Here is a 12,026-nt window from a genome sequence, read left to right on the forward strand (position 1 = left end):
TAAGTACTGTTTTTATTTAAATATGGATTAAAAAATAATTGAAAATGTCACTCATTCGATTCTTCTTATTAAATGTTTTATTTATTGTTCTTTTCTATTTTGGCAAAAACCAAGACATAATGTTAGACATCAGCACACAGTGTTATTGCCAAGCTGCAAAAGTGAATATAAGTTTGTTTATAATGCAATTGACTCGTCTCGCTAAATAAAAAGCCATATTCTGGCTAGTCAGGCTAAATAGCAAGCCAAATTTCATCATGGACCACAAACTGCTATATTCCAGTAATATATAACAGTTTTACTTAACATCATATTTTTTATTCACAAATAATTTATTTAATATTAGACTAATCCAGCTTTTGTATCTGTCTTTGTGTATAATACAGTCTAAGCTTTTTTGCTTTCATAATTTTAGGCATGAGTCCTCATACTATATCATATTATTCAAAAGAAGAAATACTAGCTTTCTATAATAGGTTTTGTCGGTATGTAAAAAAAAAACTTCACATTTTTGCTAAATTTACCTGGCAACTGCAGAATTTTTTTTAAACTAGGGATGTCCCGATGAGTTTTGCATTTACATTACATTTACATTTATCAGACACTCTTATCCAGAGCAACATACAAGGTTATTCATATCACAGAGATGGGGCAATGTAGTGTTAGGAATCTGGCCCAAGGACTCTTATTGGTGTAGCGCAGCATAGTAACCCAGACCAGGAATCGAACCCCAGTCTCCCACATGGTGTTGTAACTCAGTGGCGGGTAGTGGTGTTATCTGTTGCACCACACCAACCACCCAATCCAAGAATCAGTAGATATCAATCCGATCTTTGTGTTTGTATAAATTACAGCCACATAATTTAGTTAAGATGAGTTGCTATTAAACACTGAAATCCATTGTGGATCTTGTGGTGTGTTCATGATCATTATCCTGTTGTAGAAGCCATCCTCTTTTCAACCTCAGTTTTTTTACAGGCAGTGTGATGTTTGTTTCCAGAATTTGCTGGTATTTCATTAAAGCCATTCTTTCCTCTACCAGTGCAATACTCCTCTACCACTGGCTGCAACACAAGCCCAAAGCATGATCAATCCACTCTAATGCTTAACAGTTGGAAATGTGATCTTTTCATGAAATGGATGGAGAAGAAAGATTACTTTATATGTAGATTACAGGTTCAGCACTGGGCAGTACAGACTGTGCTTCCCTACACTCTGTCTTTCTTCACAAGCTGTTGTTGAAGTACATTAAGCCACATTCAGCTTTTTCCTTATGGCATGTTAAAAAAACACATATTACTAAAATGATTACTTCATTTTTACCCTCTGATAGTATACAGTGCTCACAGTTAGTAATAATAGAAGAATAACAGACAATGAAAGCGTGACCCTAAGAAAATTCCTTGGACAGCATAAGTACTGAGATGTCCATCACTCTCTTTATCCAACGGGTCCAAGGCCTTAAGCCAAAGCAGAATCATTTTCCCTTACATTTATTCTCACGCGAGCACACACACATCCATCTGGGAAAGTCTAAATCTGTGCCGCAGCACAATTTTAAAGAACCATTCCTTAAGTTTATTTAGCCATGGCAGCATAAAACAGTTGAACACAGCTGGAATTCGTCACTGACCTTTGCATCCATGACTTAAAATGCTACGTGACCACCATATACACTCAACATGCCTTGCCAGTACAAAAACAAGCACAGCATAGGTTTTTGTGTAATATTAGCCACGATAAGAACAGGGCGCTTACGTCACAGAAAACACACTTTAGACAGTGCTTTCATGGACTTTTCACACGATCTGAGTTCGAGATAAACAAACCTTCTGCCAGCTCTGCAATGGTTCAAAGTGGGTGATACTGAAGTTCAAAAAGGAACACTGCAGATTGCCATCGAGGTCAGCAGAAATTTGCCATAATACTGTCCTACTTCATCACTGATGCCTCAGTAATAATTATAGAACATTTTCTGAGAGAGACTGTAGTCATGCTAGAAATATGATGCTTTGGACCAAGTGTTGATTTGTGCTACCATGTCAAAATACCCTACCATGGCATATATTTATTGATACAGCTGGCCAAATAAAACTGTCGGTAGGAAATTCTAATAGGCACAGAGGTGTATTATTGTGAGTTAAATTAACATTAGAAATACAATTTAAAAACTCTCTTCTTCAGCATGCCGTTATTATGAGAAAATATGTTATTATGCCATTATATGTCTGAAAAATAAGTATTAAGTAATTAAGAACATAGCACATCGTTTAATAGGAAGAAAATATCTCATCGTTATAAGATATTATGTTATACAAATCACATGTCATATTTATGACAGAACACCATGTACGAAAAAGAGATTTGTAGTAAAATGACATGATATAATCATTACAATATCTTGTAATTATGAGAAACTATCTCATTATGAGATGTTGTCATTGAAAACATGCCAATATTATGACAGAGTGAGATATTATGTCATTAAATTACATATGCTATTATTTATACAGAAGCTTACTGTGTACCCCATAATGCTTGGTTTGAAAAAAAAAAGCCTGTGTCTAGAAGGTCTGATCACTTTTTACACATATGAACCATAACATAAGAATTATTCACAACATCCTTTGCATGGATTGTAGATTTCACTGTGATTTAAGCCAAAAATACAGCCATACATACAAAGTACTTTACAATAATTAAATCAGAATGTGATATCTAGTGCAAACCTGGAATCAGAACAATACAACAAACATGATAGAGCACTGTCAGAGCACTCAGCACTGAGTGTGTATGATGGGGATAAGGTGCAGAAATACGTAACAGCCATACACAGACCCTATACAGAAATATTATTTGAGGTAACATCTCATAACACATGCTGTAGAAGCACTAGAATCAGGAAATGCTCCCAGCAGAAGTATCATATTATTTTTAATACTTCTTTTAATTTTCTGGTAAGTGATTTATTAAACATACTGATTTAATACCAATTTACTACTTCAGAATGAAATCAGTGGGTATGATATTTGGACAGCTTAAATCACTCACCAGAAAATACCCCCAGAATATGTTGATAGCCTAAACCACTGTATTGGAGATTACAGAGAAGGTAAATAACGTGAAAATACCAGTTTTTGTCATGTTCACTTTTAATGTATAAAACATAAAATACAGTACTATGAGTGTGCGCGTGCGCATGCGCAGTAACCGGTCAGGTTAGGACACGTTGTTAGAATACCTGCAGGTATGAAAGTTACTCGTAAATAAAGTAAGAAATAAAAAAAGGAAAGGAAAACTAAAGGCATAAAAAGGTAACAAAGCGAGTAGTAAAAATAAATCAGTAGCTCAAAAAAAATTAATAGATAAAATAAACATTGAAATATGATAAACTAACCCCGCTTGTCCTCGATTGGCTGTTGGCGTGACGCTGCGTGTGAGAGGGTGAAGGTGGAAGGTTGAGCTCTCGGGTTTGGATGTTAAGCGGGATTCAGCACGAAGCAGCGACTGTCTTTCACCTCAGTCCAACCAGTTATCTATAAATACTCCACTTCAGTGTATTACCGGCCCCGGTGGTGTACAGTTATGACCAATGGCTGTTAGTCTGCGGCCGTCTTAACTAGTTAGCTGGCTAGCTAACCTGCATTTCTCCCGTCTTCTAGCTAGATAGCTAATACACTGCAGCGAGGCGGTTAGCGGGTCGGCTAACTTGGCTAGTAGTTTTGGCAGAACGATATTCTGTGCTGCTCTTCATTCAGCAGGACTGTAACTACTCCTCCATCCTTTTGCAGCATTTAGAAATACCTTCACATTTCTTCAGCTACAGGTTTAGGGTTTATTTCGTGCGGTTAAGGACGTCCACGTTGAGTTCGTCCCTCGTTAACTTGGCCAGCTAGCTAGTTAGCTGGCTAGCTGTCTTTGAGCATGGCTGAGAGACCGGAGGACCTGAACCTTCCCAATGCTGTGATCACCCGCATTATTAAAGAGGCTGTAAGTAAGCTTATCAGCAAACTGCTGTGCTGTTCAGCTCGTGTGTGTTTATGATAAAGACGTCTTTCCCCTTCGCACGTGTCTGTTTTCATGCCACAGCACGAGTGTGAACTGCCTCTGTTTGGTTGTCCACCATTGTTGTCAAAGAGGTTAAACTATAGACTTGGATTTTTTTAAAGAGGGACAATGATGTAGTACCAGCTCGTATTAATTAGTATTTTTCCTCTTGTTTGATTCCCTAAGTTGCCAGATGGTGTAAATGTGTCCAAAGAGGCAAGAAGGGCGATATCTCAAGCTGCCAGTGTGTTTGTTCTCTATGCAACATCATGGTATGTCTGAAGATCAGCTTGTAGCTCCCTTTAATAATGCCTACATACATATAACATCATACAACAGTAAGTGTGTGTGTGTGACAATATTTTTATATTATTTAATTCCCAGTGCAAACAGCTTTGCCATGAAAGCCAAAAGGAAGACACTCAATGCTGGGGATGTGATGTCTGCTATGGAGGAGATGGAATTTGAGCGATTCTTACCACCCCTACGAGAGGCTCTGGAGGGTAACTGTCTGAAATTTCTTGGTTGTGTTCAGAAACGTGTGTGTGTGTGTACATGGCATTTTTGAAAGGAACCCTGACTGTGAAGACCTTTAAACCCCTGTAGAGATATAATATAGTGTGTTAATTTTTTGTATTTGCCATTGTTGTTGCAGCATCAAATATTTCCTCTCTTGTCCTTTAAGTGAGGAGCGAACATTGAATTTAAATCAAATATCATTGTCTTTTTGAAATTTTGGCTAGAGTGCAACATACATGTCATGTAGTAACGGTGGTCTTTTGTTGGAGAGATGTTTGCTTATGTGTCATGCTTTTATTATAATTAAAGACATCCATTTGGTTTATGACACATTTTAACAGTTTTGAACACTATTTGAAAGCTATGCAAAAGCAATGCAACCCTCATTTATTTTTATTTATTTATTTTATTAAATTATTTTATTTTTATTTTTAGCTTCAGTCACAGCAGTCCCCAGTACAGTATAGCGGTAGCACCCCTAGTCTAAACACTTTTTCAAAACAGTCTTACAAAAGGCTTCATGTTCTGCTGATAATCAGCCATGTAAGAAGAAAATTACAGAATTGGGGCCTCCAGTTGAGAAGTGCTGTATTGGATGTGTGACATTCCTCTGACAGAACTCTTGTGCTGTGGACAGTGTATTCTGAACTTGCACAGTCAGCTAAATATTCTGCCGGGCCCCATTTTTCATGGTTGGACCTTGTAGTTCACACTTTTGTTACATAACAGTGGTTCAAAATGTACTGCAAAATATTTGCAGTCTTGTGTTTAATGTCTGCAGTTTAATACATCTATACACTCTTAAAAATAAAGGTACTACAAAAAGTTCTGTGTGAAGCTATAGAAGACCCCCTTCTGCTCCGTCAAGAACCACTTTTGTGATGAGATGTATGAAGTGTGAAGAGCCTTTTAAAGACTTAATGAACCATGAATTAGTTCATGTAATAGTTCTTTACTTTTGTAGCACTTCTATTCTTAAGCATGTACTACTACTACTAGGCTTATTGTGTTATGCTTATTTTGCCAAAACCCCTAACATCTAAACCACACTCCTTTGCTCATCAGCTTACAAGAAAGGACAGAAAGGCAAAAAAGAGGCATCAGAACTGAAAAAGAAGGACAAGGACAAGAAAAACGGCACAGAGGAGAACGACAAAAGCAGAGAGGAAGAGGAGGAGGAAGAGGAGCACATGGAGGAGGAGGATGGGGAGAACGAAGGCGAGGAGGAGGATGTGGAAAACTAAGGGGGTACAGCAGAATTTAGCAACATTACTACCCAGGCTGGTTCCTAAGGAGCTGATGGTAGTGTCCACTTTCAAGATTGGCAATTAAGAAGAAACAGCTGTCAGCACTTGGTCTACAAAATAAGGCTGTTTCTGTACAAATTTCAGAATTAAAAGGCAACATGGACTTTCAGTACTACTAACAGTTCTAACATGGCACTAATCTAAGGTGCTGGTATGATCCCTGTCTGTACCTTCCTTGGCTGGTTCTAATAAGTCTGTGATGCAGGGATACTGGTTCTTTTTATAGTTCTCTGACAAACAGTATATTTTGCGTATGCACTGTATGGTAGCTGTAGTGCCATGAATGTGTTCAGTGAGAGTGGAAATTAGAGTATAGATTGACCAGGCTTGGCTAAACTGCCTTCTTATAAATGGAAAAATAATTGTTCATTAGCTTTTACCAACTTTTCCACTAAATCTGTCCATTTCAGTTGTTCTTTCAACATGGACTCTTCAATGCAGCTACAGGGTGTAAGGTGGAGTGTCCAGATATGTTTGGCCTGCCATTTTGTATGTTTTATGTTCTTGGTTTGTTGTCTGTACTTGTCTGACAGAGAAAAATGCTTGTGGGTGCGAGCAAACAGAATTGCAAGATCAAAAACCTGGCAGTACCTCCTGGAACAAACTATATCCAAAGATCCAGAGAATGTGGAAAATTACTGCAACCAAGGCAGGGGTGTTTTGATATTTTCCCTTTGTAAAATTCACATGTTGGGGCATCAGTGTCAGTTTGTGTCAGTGATTAGGCATTGACTGATTTTGTACTTTTGAAATAAATTTGTACTTTTGTAGAACTTAATCAGCCTGTTTTTCTAGTAGAATTTGTGTAAAGGTTCACAAACCTATGCAGAATGTAAAAATTGTTTAGTACTGTGGCTCCCAAGCCTAGCCCTGAAAGGCCCTGCTCATTAGTGTTCATTCTTAAACTTAATATACTAGGACTCCCACCACACAGGTTGATCTACACAGGATGTGAAGTACAGATTCCTTGCCCTCAGCTGGATTTAAAGGAGCTTAGATTTGTAGCTGGTAAGTTCATTTGCTAGGTTAAACCATAGTGAGTACAATGTATATGCAGATGGTCAAAACTGTCAGGACATGAAGTGTGCAACTGTGCAGAGCAGCAAGTCATCAGGACTGAGTCATGATCACCATGCAGACAATTCATGAACCTGACAACTCCATGTAACTGAACATATGGAATCTGGATTAGATGCATTGATTTAGTGTGATGCTTTAGCTGGAAACTGATTCAAAATACTGACTAGGCAAGAACTCAAATCAGTGACCCTCTGTAAATGCCCCAGTTAAGAAAACATCAATTTATTTAATCTATACCAAAGCTTCCATTGCCTTTAGTTACAGGCTGTTAGTGTAAATAATGGTACTTTATTTAACTAATTAGTAACTAACGTAAAAAGTGCATGCTTCAATCATTAAAGCCAGTACCCCTAAAGCCCTGCATTTTAGGGTTCAAAACCAGGGCTGGAAACCTGTCGTCCAATACATCCAACATGCCAGTTTTAACTGATTTCATCATCTGGAAGGGGAAAAAAAGCCAACCACTACCAGAAGTTTCTTTAACAATTTTATTGTCTTCAATGTTTTTCAACCTTTCACTCCTGCAAGAGAAAGACAAATTAGTACCAAAACATACATTTAACAAACCATATGATCCATAGACCACTACAAGCCATACTTACAGATGGGCATTCCACTTTGCCGCTGTTAATGTCGTCAATGACATCGTGGGGTGGGCGGCCATCAATGGTGCAACCCACAGACTGGGCTGTACCCAGGATCTCCTTAATGGTTCCTGAAAAAGGAGCAGTGTCGATTATGACTTGCTGAACTTTCAGTCTGCGTAGGCACATCACCTGTATTTAAATATTAAGCAACAGCCATTTTGTCCCAGGCCTTTCGGCACAGAGCTACCCATGAGACTAAGCAGCCCTGCTTCCTAGAGCTGGGTTTTTTCTTAGCCTCCACTGGATTATACAGAGTCACTTGTACAGACTAGCATAGTGGCGGGAGGCTTGCAATTAAAATTAATTCCAGTCCTTTTTCCAAGCAGGACACTAGCAGAGACTCGGCCACGTCTTCCAACGGTCAAAAAGACTGGATTACTCCTTTCAATAGCACAAATAAATAAAATACCTGAGAGCTCCCTGGCAATGGAGCGGTGCCTCATGACGCGGGCAATGTTGACAATATCATCAAAGGGAACGCTGCCAGAGTGCTTAACTACAGGAAGAAAAGGAGAACAATTAGAATGTGTTCTGTATTTTTGGGCACAAATCAGAGAGATATTAATCCCAGCAAGGAAAACAAAGAAATTTAAATGTACATGTTCATAAATTATGTAAAAATAAATAAACAGTAACTAAACCACTGGCAGTTTGTTCCAGGTCTTTCGGCACAGAGTTACCCATCAGATTGGGCAGCCCTGCTTCCTAGAGCTGGGTCACTATCAGCCTCCACTGGATTATACAAAGTCACTCATTCAGACTAGCATAGTGGCGGGAGGCTGACTGAGTGTTCTGTACATTGATGGAGCTCTGTTGAACAGAACTCGAGAACCATGAAGACAACTTACTGTTCTTGACCTTCTTCCTGTCACGGGGAGGCTCCTTCAGGGCCTTGATAATCAGGGCAGAGGCAGAGGGCACCACTTCGATCTGGGGAAAATAATAACCTTCACATTACTGGTGAGGATGGTACTGCGGCACTCTTGCAGCTGCTATACCAACAACCTGATTTATTGGAGAGATGTAATTTAAGTGCTAACATTAATTTGAATCCAGCTCCAATTTGCAATGCAGGCTGAAACAAGAGGTCCCTTACTAATACCACACTTGACAAACATGGCTGTGTACTGATTCTGCACTTTGCCAATCAAATCACTTACACTACATTACAGAGCCTTCCTTGGTTAACCTGTTAGACCAGGGGTTGGCAATTCCCATACTGGAGGGCCAGAATCCTGCACTTTCACACTTTTGCTGCTCAAGCACCCCTGAATCAACTCACCTATTAACTGGCAGGTTAAGAAATAAGTAAACTGTGCTGGACTCCACCCCTGTGTTAGAACCTGTATGCAAACTCAAAGTTCTTTACTCTCAAATGTACCATTGTCATAACTTTCCCTAAAACAGAACCATGTGGGACACCACAAGATTATACTAAACTGAGTAATTCACAAGAGTTTCTATATTAGGAATAATAACTGCATAATAAACCTAAGGTTTAACAGGTTACACTAATTCGGTTTCAAACTTGAGATGCTCTTGGTCTTACCGCTGCCTGTCTGTTCTGGATGGTCAGCTTGACTGTAATCCTCAGGCCCTTCCAGTCACCGGTGGCCTTGGCAATGTCATCACCCACTTTCTTGGGAGACTAAAATGTTGGAAAACCAAGCAAGAACTGTTAGCCTCATGATGCTTAATGGCTAGCTTAAAATATTTCACGAGGGGAACAATGTGCAGAACCTGAACAGTAAAAGACAAGTTTAACTTACCAGACCCAGAGGTCCGATTTTGGGGGCCAGAGAGGAAGTGGCACCAACCTCTCCTCCTGTGCACCTCATGTACACTGAAAAACAGAAGGGGAGGCAATTATGTAATCTGGCAGACACTGAACTATAAAAGAAACACTGCACAGTGCTGCATTTTGTTTCAGGCCTTTCGGCACAGAGATACCCACGAGGCTGGGCAGCCCTGCTTCCTAGGGCTGGGTTTGATCTTAGCCCCCACTGGATTATACCAAGTCACTCAGACAGACTAGCATAGTGGCGGGAGGCTACTCTTCAAACAAGTGCTATTTGACTCAATTGTTAATACAAAAAAAAAAAAAAATTATATATATATATATATATATATATATATATATATATATATATATATATATATATATATATATATATATATATCCCAGCAGCAATAACAGCACAGTAATTAAACACTAGCTATGCTTATTATATTTGTGGTCAAACTATGCAGCTAATCTGGCCTGTTGACAAGATTTTCTACAAAATCCCATTTCACATCAAGCTTTGCACCTTTTCCTACAATCACCCCCACATCCAGACATCACCCCTTGTCCCCCTCCCACACATGTACAAACGGCCCACACAGGGACAGGTCCTACATTCAGTGCTGAACTAGGCAACTACCCTAGTGTTATACAGCAGCTCGGTCAGCAGAGTGCACCATGACCAGGCAAGTCTTCTATAGCTAGACATTTACATTACTAGTGATCATTCCTATACAATACACTAACTTAAGGTCAATACAAGTCACTACGGACTACTAGTTGGCCCCCAACTCGCCATCTAGCCTACTTCCAGTACTGCCTACCTGAAATCCCCCAACGCCCCTCCAATATAAATTGCTCAAGATTTTATTAGAGACTAATGCAGTTAAACTCCTGATTTGCAGCTTACTGTTAACACTGATTGCGTGAATCGCCTTATTTTAAGCCATCTGGACAGAAATGCCGGCCAGGATCGTTAAATGCCACCCTCTTGTAAGCGGGACCAGCAGTGACTTCCCTGCACAGCGCCGAACACGTGTCCAGCGCTTCTGCCCACTACTAACACGTGAAATCCTCAAAATCAAGGCAATTAGGTTACACTGACCAGTGTCAGTCATTAAAAAGACTTATATTTGACATGTTTAAGGTAGTCGTTCAACAAAAAAAAAAAGCTAAACAATATCCCCCAGGTTGAGCTACCTCCTAGCTAGGCTAGCTAGCGAACTCGCCTCCCTCAGGCCGCACCGGTCCTCCGGAACTTCTCTATCTGGACCGCATCAATGTTCAAATCCCAAATTTAAGTACTCGCATAACCAACTCCGCGCCCATACCAAAATAACCTTAAGACGGCAAAAAAGGGAGCCCGTACCGAGGCCTGACGAGGCCTCTGCACACAGGATGAGGAAATCCACCGAAATGTCGTCGTTTGTAAAATCATACCGATTTTAATCTCGCTGGGATCGAATTTAGGAGGCATGGTGTTGCTGTTGAAGCTGAGCTCAGTTCGGCTTGAGTCGGTGAGGGTGTCGGATGAACCCGGATTCGGGACGACCGATTACTGTTGCACCTTCACCAGCTAAGTGAAAGAGGAAAGGCCGGAGGGCGGCCGGAGCTGAGTATTATACTTCACAAACATCGCGAGACTGTAAAACACCGCGATACCAGCATTGTTGCAATACACCAAAACAGAGCTAGAGTGCGCTAGAGAGCGAGTCTAAAAGGAAAGGGTGTGGATGAAGAGTTATATCAGAGGAAAATACAAAGATTATATAAAAACATTAATTAATCATTGTGTTATAATGCTGCTGTCCTATTACTATGTGTTTGTTATTATGTTGCTATAGATTTCCGTTTTGTTTTATTCTCATTTTAAGTTATTAAGTAAATTATTATGTTATAATATTTTTAATTAACTTTTTTTTTTTGACTTTTAACTCTATTCAGTCCAGTTCCACGATGGACTCGTGTGTCTTGAAAACATTCAGAGAGGTAAATCACCGGAGGGACTGTGAGACAGAGTTAGAAGAGGGCTCATCGGTGTCCACTGCAGCCAGATATGTGTATGAGTGTCATTACATACATAATTTTAATGTATATGCAAATTATCACTATTTTCTATATCCATGTATCCATGTTTAGCAATTTTATATATATATATATATATATATATATATATATATATATATATATATATATATATAACATTACATAGTATATTTAATAATTAACACGAGCGTTGTTATATGATACATAAATGTCATAAATTACATAAATTTATGATACATGTGTTGTTTTTATTGTTATTGTACGTGTATGTGATTTTCTTGCTATGCTTTGACTGTACAAGTATACAGATACTCTAAAGTAGTAGAGTAAAAAAATATATATTTATACGAGACTCTTTAGTTAAACCGAAGGAACAATTTATTAGATTCAGGGGACAGTTTTTTGTTTTGTTTTGTTTTTGTTCGCTTGTTTGGGAACGATTTAATTGAATTAATTGAGTGTCTAATCTCCTCCCGTATGTTCTCTGGCAATGCGCAAATATCGCGAGTCTTTATCATCGACTCCGTCTGCACGGTTAGAAAGCCTCGAATTCTCGCGAGACTGGTCCATCTACTACGAAACCGTACGTCAGTAAAA

General features: G+C 39.1%; 2 protein-coding genes and 3 non-coding genes across 6 annotated transcripts; 1 reads left to right on the forward strand and 4 right to left on the reverse strand.

Annotated features, from left to right (window-relative positions):
- The first annotated feature begins 3,451 nt into the window (after positions 1–3,451).
- pole3 (polymerase (DNA directed), epsilon 3 (p17 subunit)) lies at positions 3,452–6,646 on the forward strand. The gene is made up of 4 exons (XM_072692807.1): positions 3,452–3,990; positions 4,234–4,319; positions 4,432–4,550; positions 5,632–6,646. The coding sequence occupies exons 1-4, from the start codon at positions 3,925–3,927 to the stop codon at positions 5,808–5,810; spliced, it is 450 nt and encodes a 149-aa protein (XP_072548908.1). The 5' UTR covers positions 3,452–3,924; the 3' UTR covers positions 5,811–6,646.
- A 781-nt stretch (positions 6,647–7,427) lies between these two features.
- Positions 7,428–10,987, reverse strand: rpl12 (ribosomal protein L12). 2 transcript variants are annotated; one of them, XM_072692808.1, is made up of 7 exons: positions 10,824–10,987; positions 9,370–9,443; positions 9,150–9,248; positions 8,449–8,530; positions 8,010–8,096; positions 7,556–7,668; positions 7,428–7,474 (listed from the first exon to the last, which is right to left on the reverse strand). In XM_072692808.1, exons 1-7 carry the CDS (start codon positions 10,858–10,860, stop codon positions 7,469–7,471), a joined length of 498 nt encoding a protein of 165 aa, XP_072548909.1. In that variant the 5' UTR covers positions 10,861–10,987; the 3' UTR covers positions 7,428–7,468. The 2 variants fall into 2 exon arrangements, with proteins under 2 accessions (XP_072548909.1, XP_072548910.1); XM_072692809.1 differs by having other exon boundaries at positions 10,753–10,843.
- On the reverse strand, positions 7,757–7,884 carry LOC140538142 (small nucleolar RNA SNORA65). Its single transcript, XR_011977707.1, has one exon. It is a non-coding gene; the product is annotated as a small nucleolar RNA SNORA65 (small nucleolar RNA).
- Positions 8,250–8,376, reverse strand: LOC140538137 (small nucleolar RNA SNORA65). Its single transcript, XR_011977706.1, has one exon. It is a non-coding gene; the product is annotated as a small nucleolar RNA SNORA65 (small nucleolar RNA).
- Positions 9,520–9,647, reverse strand: LOC140538149 (small nucleolar RNA SNORA65). The gene has a single exon (XR_011977710.1). It is a non-coding gene; the product is annotated as a small nucleolar RNA SNORA65 (small nucleolar RNA).
- Positions 10,988–12,026: the final 1,039 nt, after the last annotated feature.

Source organism: Salminus brasiliensis, chromosome 1 (genome assembly GCF_030463535.1).
Source record: "Salminus brasiliensis chromosome 1, fSalBra1.hap2, whole genome shotgun sequence".
Taxonomy (NCBI): Eukaryota; Metazoa; Chordata; class Actinopteri; order Characiformes; family Bryconidae; genus Salminus; species Salminus brasiliensis.

Excerpts from the sequence above, each read along its gene's own strand:
- pole3 (XM_072692807.1), top strand. The coding sequence starts at position 3,925 with ATGGCTGAGAGACCGGAGGACCTGAACCTTCCCAATGCTGTGATCACC. Across the intron at positions 4,320-4,431 it reads GTTCTCTATGCAACATCATG|TGCAAACAGCTTTGCCATGA; the intron begins GTATGTCTGAAG and ends TTTAATTCCCAG. Across the intron at positions 4,551-5,631 it reads CCTACGAGAGGCTCTGGAGG|CTTACAAGAAAGGACAGAAA; the intron begins GTAACTGTCTGA and ends TTTGCTCATCAG.
- rpl12 (XM_072692808.1), bottom strand. The coding sequence starts at position 10,860 with ATGCCTCCTAAATTCGATCCCAGCGAGATTAAAATCG. Across the intron at positions 9,249-9,369 it reads AAATCGGACCTCTGGGTCTG|TCTCCCAAGAAAGTGGGTGA; the intron begins GTAAGTTAAACT and ends CCAACATTTTAG. Across the intron at positions 8,531-9,149 it reads TCCAGAACAGACAGGCAGCG|ATCGAAGTGGTGCCCTCTGC; the intron begins GTAAGACCAAGA and ends TATTTTCCCCAG.